This window comes from Gopherus flavomarginatus, chromosome 5 (genome assembly GCF_025201925.1).
Source record: "Gopherus flavomarginatus isolate rGopFla2 chromosome 5, rGopFla2.mat.asm, whole genome shotgun sequence".
In the NCBI taxonomy this organism is placed as follows: Eukaryota; Metazoa; Chordata; order Testudines; family Testudinidae; genus Gopherus; species Gopherus flavomarginatus.
Genome location: NC_066621.1, coordinates 48,810,012 through 48,821,923, shown reverse-complemented (window position 1 = coordinate 48,821,923; position 11,912 = coordinate 48,810,012). Strand labels below are relative to the sequence as shown.

At 39.9% G+C, this 11,912-nt stretch overlaps 1 protein-coding gene across 1 annotated transcript in view; it reads right to left on the bottom strand.

Annotated features, from left to right (window-relative positions):
* Positions 1-7,240: 7,240 nt before the first annotated feature.
* The window catches only part of MUC2 (mucin 2, oligomeric mucus/gel-forming), a 79,519-nt gene continuing 74,847 nt past the window's right edge, over positions 7,241-11,912 (bottom strand). The window contains exons 51-54 of the mRNA XM_050955974.1: positions 11,144-11,272; positions 10,196-10,235; positions 8,979-9,108; positions 7,241-7,490 (exon numbers count right to left, since the gene is read on the bottom strand). Of these exons, the coding sequence (XP_050811931.1) occupies positions 7,241-7,490; positions 8,979-9,108; positions 10,196-10,235; positions 11,144-11,272 (549 nt within the window). The remainder of the gene's footprint in view (positions 7,491-8,978; positions 9,109-10,195; positions 10,236-11,143; positions 11,273-11,912) is intronic.

Below are 11,912 nucleotides of genomic sequence, written 5' to 3'. Positions count from 1 at the left end.
ATTGGCTTAAGTTAGTTAGCATCTTTTCCTGGGAACACAACAGAAGCAATTTGGAAGGCTCTTCCTGCCCAAACAAAAAAGGAGACCCTTCTCCCTCTTCTTGCCCTTTATCTCTGTCTTTTCCGTTTTTTATCTGTGCTCAGGTCCTCTCTGTCTATTTTATGGAAGCAACATTTGCTGCCAGTAACTGATCAGGATGTTCCGTTTCCAGCTCCTCTCCAGAAAGATGCTCTGCCACACTCTCAATAATCACTAGAAGCATCCACACACTGGGCAGCGATTTCAGGGATGCTGATATGATAGGGATATTTTGAATGGAAATAAGGGATTGAAGTAGCTTTCGTAAGCTGTTTCATACCAACAAGGAGCTTGTGAGTATGCTGAACCCACAGCACTGAACCAATGCCACTGCAGGCTTGCAACATATAACTTTTGCTGCTGTAACAATATTAGAATAAATAACTTTTCCCTTTATTGGACCCCCTGGCCTAAGATGGAGTTGATCTAAGATTCTTGCTCTCCACAGATGTCCTGGCAAAGGTACAATTATCTTGGCCTTTTTACAGCATATTTCATGGATCATTTGCCATTGAAGGGAAATTGTTTTAAATTAATACAGTAGGTAAATATTAACTCCACTTTTTATCATATACAGAGGAAATGCTTTTATGGTCCAGATTCACCCATGCCTTACTGGAGATTAGCTGGCATAAAACTGGAGTAATGAATAAATCACAGCCCATACCCTTTTCTAGACTCTTGTTAATGACACACACATGCTGATACTTACTGAAAAACTGAGGGAATTACTACCATCCATCTCCAATTGCTTTGGACCACAGTACTTAAGGTCAGCACTTGAACTCATATCATTCAATTGTGCTGAAGGGTGGTCCTATAAGTGCTGCAGCAAAGCAAGATTTAAGCAATAAAGTAGCTTGTAACTTGTGTCATTATGGAAATAGTTAGCATGCTGATAGGATTCTCACTGGAAACCTGCTGGCATCCCAGTTAATCTCGGATTAGAAAAAGTGTGGCTTTTTTAAATGAAAATATCACCATAAAACACTGAGTTTATCCAGTCCTCTATTGGATAATGAAGTTTACTTTAATAACAATGTAAAGTTAGCCAAGACAGAGTGAGATTTGCTTTTGGTCTCATTCCTATGAGTGTAAACCATAAACATAAATTTGGCCAAATTGAACTGGCAATGTCTTTAGGGTAAGTGGTTGTTACATTATTTTTTATATAGCTAGTCACATTCTAGTTTACCAGTAGGTCACAAGTACAAAATGGGTAAAATTAATTGCTGGTATAATTCCAATGAATTCAGGGAATTTACACCAAAGATTAATTTGGCCCATTCAATTTGAGTCTGATCATAGTCACTAGTCCGTGGTATAAAACCATTTCACTTAAAGGTGACCTGCAAAGTGGAAAAAAGTAAGGTTGTGTCCTTGTTTATTTCTTTGTGACGTATGAAGAAGGAAGATTTTATTTTATGTTTTTAAATTTAAAAAAAAAAAGGTTCGAGTTCTTGTTTTTTTGCCTTGGAACATCAGAAATCTAAAATTCTACCCACTCAGATTTTGCCATAGGGTTTGCTGAATCAGTGACAAGAATTGGGAAACTTTGTTAACCCTTAACTGGAAGGCTCCTGTCAATGGTCTCAGGTCCTCACTTCCATAAAGAACAAATTCACACAGTATTTTTTTAAAGAATTTTTTAAATAATGTCTGCATATAGTAAAAATTACATTGCTGGCTAGCGCTGGCATTTGCACGAAAACACTGACAGATCTCAATAGGCTGTAGGCAGAGCTGTGTGAATAATGGATTTTCAGTTCACTGGCAGTTCCGAAAAAAAATCATTACAAATTTTTCCTTTCAGGTCAACCCAAAACTAATTTTTTTTTTCAGAATTTTTGGTGAAGCACAAAAATAACCCAACATTTTGGATCAAACAAAACATTTTGTTTGCCCCAAAACAAAAATTTTTCATTTAGATTTTGAGTGTTTGATATTTTATAAAATTAAAGGAAATTTTGAAAGGAAAAGTTGAAACATTATACGTCAAAATGAAATGTTTGACTTTTTCAACATTTTTAGGGTTTTTTTGTTTGGTGTTTTTTTTTTTTACCAAAGTTGATATGAATTCGCAAAATGTGTTGGTCGACCCAAATCAGTATTTATTTTGCTGAAAGATGTTTCAGTTGAAAATTTCCCAACTCTAGTAGCATCTCCCTAAACTACTCACACAGGAACCAGTTTCATGAGGACGCTGGTGCCTGTTGAGCATATTTTAGCTAGAAGGTTCTATTTAAACCTTCTTTATAAGAAAGACAGAGTACGCAACAAGGCCGCGCTTCATTCAGCATGTGTAAGAGTCATGTGCTGAAATCAGACTCTCTTTTTATTTTGCACAAATGTTTCTAGCTCTTATGGATGCGAAGAATTTTAGTAGCATGGCCTGTCTGCAACTGACTCCTGAGTTGGCATACAGCCTGAAAAAACAGCTCCATCAATCGCGACCTATTCATCTTGACTGAAAACTGCTGCCGTGCTAATGCCTGGTTAACCATGCAAAGGCAGGCCCTGATCCTGATTGCCTGTATTTATGGTGCCATGTTATTGTTGTAGCCCTGTTGGTCCCAGGATATGAGAGAAACTAGATAGGTGAGGTAATATATTTTATTGGACCAACTTCTGTTGGTAAATGAGACAAGCTTTTGAGCTCCACAGAGCTTTTCTTCTTATATTTATGGTGCTCTGTGCCATATTGTGTGCTGAAGCTGAGCACAATGGGCTACATCATATAGTTCTAACACAGCCAACATTGTCATCGGTTTAAGTGGGAATTTTGTCTGGGGAAGACTGTAGGATTTGGCCTAGAGGATCCATCAATGCAAGGTACTAAACTCAGGAACAAAGGCTAAAGCAACCTTATAAATCAGATGTGTAGTTTTAAACACTGCAGATAGGTGAATAAATAACCACAAATAAGGAATTCACTTGATGATTATCTATTCTGTTCACTCTCTCTGGCATTGACCACTGTCAGAAGACAGTATATTGGGCTAGATGGACCATTGGTTTGATCCAGTATGACCATGTTCTTCTGTTCTTAAGCTCTTCCCTCCACAGAGGAACCCATCATTAACCAAGAGTCCTCCTTATTCCAAAGATAAGGAATCCATTAATCATTCCCATTTCCCCTAGAGAAGAATACCAGCAGCAGTGGAGAAGTAAAGGTGTCAATGGCATACCATACCAACCTTACTTCGCTGCTGCTGACAGTGGTGCTGCCTTCAGAGCTGGGTGCCCAGCCAGCCACCACTCCCTGATCTGCCTTTGGAGGTGGGCAGAGGTATATGTACTTGTATGGCAGAAGTGTGGGGGTGGGGTGGAGGGGGTAAATGACTACAGACACAAAGAAGGCTGGCATAATCAAAAACAAGTTTCAGAACCAGTGCGTGCACGTATCTTTAATAATGGTCTGACACACAGGTCTGCTGGTAGGAAACAGTTCTTCATTTCCTGGCTCCAGTCAGGGTTCCAGAAGGATCTGGTAAGCAAGAATGGAGGACTGCAAAGACCAACAAACTGTGTGGATCTGCATCTCCCATTACCCCATGTTTTGCAGAGCCTTCTGTGGGGTGCAGAGGTATATGGATGAATATCAGGACTCATTAGAGTCAAAACTTAAATTCCATATGAGCAAAGGATAAACTGCTTTGTATACAGTGAAGTCTATGTGAGCAGCTTGCTTTCCATCCCTTAAATAACATTGCATTCTTGGCACCAGAATTTCCTGTAATGATGACGCCAATACCTGCCTTGTTATCAAAAGCATTTTTACAGACTGCCATTAAAATGTGTGACACAACTTTGCTATTTAGAAATATTTGGGGGGGGGGATTAGGTGAGAGGAAGATTCAGTGCAAATATGAAAGGATGGCAATGAGAAAAGATGCTTAGATCTCGAATATAAACTTAGAATGTGTTAAATTCAAACATGGTGATGTGGTGTGTGTGTATATATATATTAAATGACAACTCATTTTTCCACCCTCTTAGAGGGAGGCAAGCACTTGATCCATGGACTCTGCTTCTCCAATGTAGACAAGCATTTAAGCCCACAGCTCAATGTACATATGAGTCCTGTAACTCATTTCCTTCCCTTTCTACATGCCATTCTGTAGGCTTCCACACAGCCATGGATGGATGAACAGGACTTACTTTGGGATCTATCACTATCTCTCACTAATGGGGCCAGAGGAGTCACTGTGGAATGCCAAAAGGCACTGAGCATATTGCCTCTGCATAACTCTGTCTCTGTGCTTGTCTTGGGACATCAAACCCAGATCTCCCAGATGGCCAACCAAGCTGTACACTGACCAGCCCTTACTAGGCATTTTCTGCACTTTCATGGAGTTCCTTTACTGCCAGTTGTATAAAAAGGAGAATCTGAAACCTTACAAACCTACTTACGATTACATGTAGAACACTGGCAGAATAATGACAATATCCTTCATTTTATACTCATCAATAAATTCAGTCAAATAAACTAATGTGTTACTGACTTGTGCAATGTCTCAATGCTTTAGACCATATTCTAGGGTCATTAATTTTGTATTTACTCACACTTTTAAGACTAAAATAATTTGCCAGAATAAAGGACTGATGAAGGATTTCAGAATTTTTCATCTGTCTTGAAAATGATCTCTTATAGTTTGTTGGTAATATTGAAGGTATTCAAGTGGGAATCTCTTGGATGTACTTAGTTGAGCATTAAGCCAAACCAGGTTGTGCATGATGAGTAGGTTAAGCAGATGTTACACAAACATAGCTGGGAGATGATAGCCAGTTCTGATGTTGCACAAACAGGCAATGCTGCCTTTTTCTAACTCCTCACCCCCGATTAAATCAATGCAAAGACTCCTGCTGACTTCAGTGGGAGTTGGATTGATCCTTACGGAGGCTTGTTGTATGCAGTGTTAGGCCTAGTCTACACTACGCTGTTAAACCAATTTTAACAGGGTTAAATCGATTTAACGCTGCACCCGTCCACACTACACTGCTCTTTATATCGATTTAAAGGGCTCTTTAAATCGATTTCTGTACTCCTACAAAACAAGAGGAGTAACGCTAAAATCGATATTACTATATCGGATTAGGGTTAGTGTGGATGCAAATCGACATTATTGGCCTCATTATTTTACAGTAGCTACCCACAGTGCACCAGAAATCGACGCTAGCCTTGGACCATGGACGCACACCACCAAATTAATGTGCCTAGTGTGGACGCGCACAATCGACTTTATAATATCTGTTTTATAAAATCAGTTTAAGCTAATTCGAATTTATCCTGTAGTGTAGATGTAGCCTTATTGTAGCTCTGTTGGTCCCAGGATATTAGACGGACAAGGTGGATGAGGTAATATCTTTTATTGGACCAACTTCTGTTTCTGAGAGACAAGCTTTCTGGCTACACAGAGTTCTTCCTCAGGTCTGGGGAAAGCACTCAGAATGTCACAGCTAGATGCAAACTGGGACAAATTGTTTAGAATAAGTAGTTAACAAATATTTCAAGGAACCATTCAAGGTGAAGTGGCCAGTTAACACTGTCGGCATGTTGACATTTCTATCATATCAGGGTTAATCTCTTGACTCCTGATACCCACTGCAGTGTTCTTTTGTAGCCCATCAATGTTCCATTTAAATGTCTGGTCCTAAATGTATAACAAAGTAAAGAAGGGGGGTTTACCCCCATATATTGGGTGCCTAAGTAGATATGAAGTGGATAATGATATCTTGGCCACATGACATCATATCTGGAATGCCACAAAGTTTAATATACTTATTGTCAGTCTAGATGCAAAACCTTTAATTGCATACATTATTTAAATCATTTTTATGCCTAAAACAGTGGAAAGAGATCACCAGCTCTATGTCTTGACATAACTTGAGGTGCCTCTTTTTATAATAGCTATCCCAGAAAATTTCTGATCTGGTGTAGAATGGTAAGAGAAAGCAGTGTGGGTAGGAATGGTGGACATGCATTTTTACTCCATATAATACTTTGAATGTCATGGTATGAGACCCAAGAGATGATTATTTTAACTCTCAATGGTTAACAGGTGCCAGTGGCCTGCCGTAGAGTAGAATCTGTCACTTAAACTCTTCTGATGATACAAAGCTTCTGTCTTGTGTCTCACTTATTATATTGTGTATCCTTGGGATGAATGCCTACTTAGATGGCATGCCTTTAGCAGGCCAAAAGATTGGTGGAATGGATGATACATAATAGGAAGTAAGCTAACTTTTAGCATACAGTACACCATAATTACAGAGGCTGACTTCTGTGTCATTAACTCTTCTGCCTTATTTGGCATGGATGCATGTATTTAAACTATACCGGTGGCTGGTATGCACATACAGATTTATTCCAAATTGCTAAGTTGGTAGACTACAACTTCCACTTACCAATGAGAGTGCAAATATTGCCACAGATTTCTGCTATATGAACTTTTCACACACAGTGTAACTACTGGACCTCAATTTTCAATTTCTGTGAGTAAGTGCAGCTATTTTTATTTGATGATGAGTGGTCTACTGGATCATCATTAACAGGAAGCAGCTCTTCAGGCATTTCTAATGCATAGAGAACAAAGTTGAAAACAGAGAGGCCCTGATAATGGGCTACAGAGAATATGTCTTAAAATAACCCCCAATCTTCTCAAAATGGCTGCTTTCTAGTAAATTAAACTGGATATTTCCCATGTTTTGTTTTAGCAGACATAGCATCATAATGCTGATATAAAAGAGTCTTGCCTGTTGGGACCCAGAATCTAGACCTCTGTAGATTCTAGCACTTAGAGAGCCAAAATAGTTATTCAACTGACATAGAAAATCTGGCACTTTACTACTTAGGCCTGGGACAGATCTCCCTTCCCTTTAAAGGTCTGAAGGCTCAAGAGCGCTGGTGAATAAACACAAAGAGTTTTCATGTCTGAAATGAAATTTTAATCATTTAAAGCAAAAGAAACTAACTTAAAACTAAACAAAAGAGACTCTCTCTTTTGTATACAAATAAATAGAGCACAATTACAAATAGTCAGAGAGGGTACAGAAGAGGAGGAAGTGAAAAAAGGCAAAGCATTGAATCACTCTTGGAAGATTAGACTGGTGCATAGACCCTCCTTGTACTTTTTTCTGTGCGCCATTACTTTTCTCCCCTTCATTTCAATATTTTCTGAATGGCCCGCTTGACACGTTCGATTGAACTCTGTTCTTCACTTTCCTTTGACTCTCCTGAGGAGCTGGGTTCTGTGCATTCAGTGTCAAGACATTCACAACGGTCCACGTGCAGGTACTTGTGCACCACAGATTTCCCGTTGGGGCATTGCAGTAGAACTTGCTTCTCGCTAGTCGCTGCCTCCCTGCAGCAGGAACACTTGTGCTCCATGGAGTTGGCCTCAGCAGAGTATCTGTTTGTTGGTGTGGGAAAAGATACCATTACACTTTGCCATAAATGCCAGAGAGAAAGAGAGAGAGTGAAATGAAATACGATGAGGAATTCTGGTGAATAAGCTGCTGTAAGGAATTGGGACTAATATGTGAAAGGGGCCCTCTGATGGTGTGAGTTAGGGGAACTGCTCCTTTACCTCAACTGGTGGAATGTTAGGCATCCAGGTTCAAGCATAATGTAGTCTGCTGTTTCAAAAACCAAGCCATCAAGGGCAGACTTTCAAAGGAGCTTAAGGGAATTAGGCACCCAACTCCTATTGAAAGTCACTGGGAGTTGGGTGCCCAATTTCCTTAGGTCCCTTTGAAATCCTTGCCCAAAACCATTGAAGTTAGATACTTTTTGTTTGCAGCAGATCAGATGTAGTGTAGCCTGCTGCAATATAAGCCTCCCTGCATCATCCTTCCTGTGAAACCAGCCCTAAGCATCCTGTAAGGATCAGCCTAACTTAGACTGCAAAGTCTTTGTGTCACGGGCCATCTTTTTTATGTTTATATTCAGTGGTTACCCCATCAGGATCCTAATTGGGGCCTGTCAGTACTGTAGCAGTACAAATAAATAATTCCCATGAGGAATTTGTAATTCATTTTCCACATTGACTAAAAACAGGTTTCCTCCAGATAAGGGCTGCCAATTGTATTCAGTGATAGGCTGCAAAGGATCATTCCAGTGGGAAATTAAGGTTATAGACTTAATTTGTCAAATGGTGTTCAGCAGCTGTATTCTAGGTTTCTTGCTAGATTTTAGCAGCTGTACCTCTGGTTTCTTCAAAGTTCTCTCATTCCAGAACAATGATACTGACTCCATTATCTCAGGAGTCACGTACAGCCCCTGAGCACACATTTTTTCAGTTCTTTACTCAACAAATGTCTCCTTCTGACTTCTTACAAAGTGTATTTAAATAAAGTGTCTCTCTCTTTTCCCTCCTCTCATTATATGTTCATCATTGGAAAGTAGCTTCTCTGCTGTTGAAGTTCAGACATGGCTACCATTAGGATATTTCCTGCAATGGGAATGAACTCAATGCCACATATCCAAGTTACCCTAACACAAATGGCAAGTGAGCTGGCTAGGGTCACCAGACAGCAAGTGTGAAAAATTGGGACGGGGTGGGGGGTAATAGGCATCCATAGAAGAAAATGCCCCAAATATCGGGACTGTCCCTATAAAATCGGGACAGCTGGTCACCCTAGCTGGCTCTCGCTTTGTAGGCAATAAGGAATCAACACAACTCTCTGGAAGCAAAGATGCAGCCCCATGTGTCCCTTGGCTTTGGACTTCATTACTATGGTGAATCAACCCTTCACCTAGTTTCACCAAACCAGTTACAAATTTCAGTACTCATGAGACTGGAAGTTGAGCCAGTTCTAGGTCTTCTACCATTCTTCAGCCTGGCTATGTATTGTCCATTTTATAGAAACAGTCTCCTTGTCTGATTCACTTTACTTACAATGAGAAGGTTCCGCATGATCCTTCACATTGAGTCAGGTAGACTTTATCCACAGAACGGCAGCCCTTATGGGTGATATGGTCCACGATTTGGGTGACAGAACATGGTGATGGGCTGTCGCGAGGGATGCCTGTGGGAGAAAAGAGTGATAATGCCCTTCAATCAAATGGCTCCAAAAACACCTTGGTGCTTCATCACAGGTTGTGAGTCACTGATGCTTTGAAATAACTGCATTTAAAACCCAAAGTAGCCAGAAAGGCCAAACACCTTAGCACCCAGCTTTACCCCTTAAACTGCAGCTCTCTATTGATTGCCTGGGGGACAAACTGTCTATTGAACACGTCCCTTATAGGAGCTGCTGAATGGCAAAGGAAATGATGAAACAAGCGAGGAAGAGAGAGAATGGCTCATTTATCATATATTACTTAGGTTTATACAAAATCAAATTTTGTGAGAGTATTTGGGTGCCTGTGGAGGGAAAAGTGAAGGCTGATTAAATCAAAACAATGATTTCAGAATGATTATTGTTTGGCGCTATCCATGTTACTAGTGTCCAAATCAATGCTGAAGTGCATGTTTTGCCAAGCCACATGCAGTAGCCAATTATAAGAGATGTGTCAAATAAACTGCTGGAGGGAATTGTAACATACCAGCTTACAGGGCAGAGTTTCAAACCCAAGGCCAAAAAGAAAACTCTTATAATTCTTATCTAGATACTACTATGGCCTACTTCACTGCATTAGGCAATGAACTCAGCAATTCAGAAGGGAAAGTGCAGAAACCCTCCCAAACATATAAATACAGTAGGTGAGCTACATTAGGAATGTCTTCTGATGCCATTGAGTTAGGTCCTTTCCTTCACCTCCTTTTCCTGTCTCAAAAGACACTTCTGCTGCAAAGCCCCCTCTATGGAAGCACCGATTTATTAATAACAACAAAATCTGCTATGTGAACCCATACTCAGCCAAGGTTTTTTCTGCCAGCCTACAGTAATAAAGTAATAATTTACTTTTCTCAGCTTAGACTGAAAGCTGCTTGAGGCAGAGTCAGTGTCTGACTCTGTTCTGAGCACACTTTATGTGCTCCACAAAATAACTAGCATGAATGTACTTGCATCTATTTAAATTAATATGTATTAGCAATAGCTTTTAGATAGGAAAAATCGGTCCCCATTTTGTTTTGCAATGACTATATGAATACTGGGTAATTATACTCACATGTTTTACAGCAACCATTAGGCAGCAGTGTAACTGTGCCCTGAAAACAAATCAGAAAAAAAATCCGTATTATCAAAATTATCTGCATTTTAAATTGTCTGCATGCACAGTGGGAAAAAATAATTTGGTCCATGGCAGGAATTACTGGTTAAAATTGTGTGGCCTGTACTATGCGAAGGTCAGATTAGATTATCAGGATGGTCTTTTCTGGCCTTAATATCTATGAATTCACAATGGAATCTTTTGCAATATATAATTCTCTGAAGGAAAGGCTTGTGACATATAATGGTCGCCACTTACAAATTACTGTTTACCATGAATTCCATGCTGTTTAATCTGACACACGACAGTATTTCCTAATATTGTCAATAGGAAATAAGTGTGGGATAACCCTTATTTCTTGCAACCACTGTGCCTACAGGGCACTCATGTAAATATGAAGTCTCATACAAAGAGGATCCTGCAAACTATAGTGTGATAGGACATTATAGCCCACTACTAGTCAATTTCTAAGCCATGAGACGCTAATTACCTATTATAAACCTCAGAACCCATCAATAAATATGTAGCATATACACCATATGTCCCTTTTTCAGATGGAAGCGTGCTTCAAGTAAATTAATGCAACAAAAAAATCATAACCCCTCTGGGCTTAAATTCTTATCTACTATTTCCTGGAGCCACTCCACGCCCCTCCCAATTTGGGGCTTGGGGCTTCAGCCCTGCAGGAGGTGCTGGGGCTTTGAGCTTTGGCCATGGGGCATGCCCCATAGGTTTGAAAATATTTACCTATGCTCCTCTCCAGACGGTGCCGGCTGAATTTGAGCCCTGATAATAACAATTATGGCAGCTCCTCAGCCCAATCGTGTCTTTTGATAGTAAGGTGGCTGGATCAAACTAAAATGCATTGTCATAAAGGATAAGGGTAAATGTCCCAAATTTACTTACAGCTTTACAATTCTCCTCATTGAACGATGGGCAGGTAATCTCTGAGGTGGAGGAGATGAGCTGACCTTTGATCGATACACAGCTATAAACGGTGCAGTTGTCTTTTGGATCATTTTCCATTTCACCAGGCTGTGTACAAAAAGGAAATTCTGCATGCACGAAGGGATTCATAATGGGCTTAAACAGAAATCTTCCTAGCCTCTGAAAAAGATTCTCCTCATTTCTCAGCATAAAAATACTAGATAAAAAACTGCCATGGTTAGCAGGGTAGTGACTGTATTGTGGAGTCCCATGGATGGAGGGAATTTTGAATTCCATAAGGAATTTTCCTTGGGAAAGAAAAAATCCCTGTGTGGGACCTAGGGTATTCTGGAGCTAAGGAAAAATAAGTGGGTGAGATTTTGATTAGGGATGATGGGTAAACTGGTAGCTATTAAATAGGAATAGCCCTTTACTCAAAAAAGGGCAACACAATTGAATCATGTTCAAGCTTTTCTGGCACCTTTCCACTTCTTGGTCCAAAAACTGCAAGAAAGGCTTTTCTCATAGTATTTCTGAGAAAGCCTCATCTGATAAGATCTCCAACCTATCTTCCAGATCAGAGAATTTCAGATGACTTTCTTTCAGATGAGCAGCTGAACTTTCAAATGCACATCTGAACTTAACCAGTGAACTTTTCCTTTCCCCCGTCAATAATTGCCATGTCTTTCCTCCCAGTTAACACTTTGAGGAATACAATAGGAATGCTACACGTTTGGTAGACTCCTAA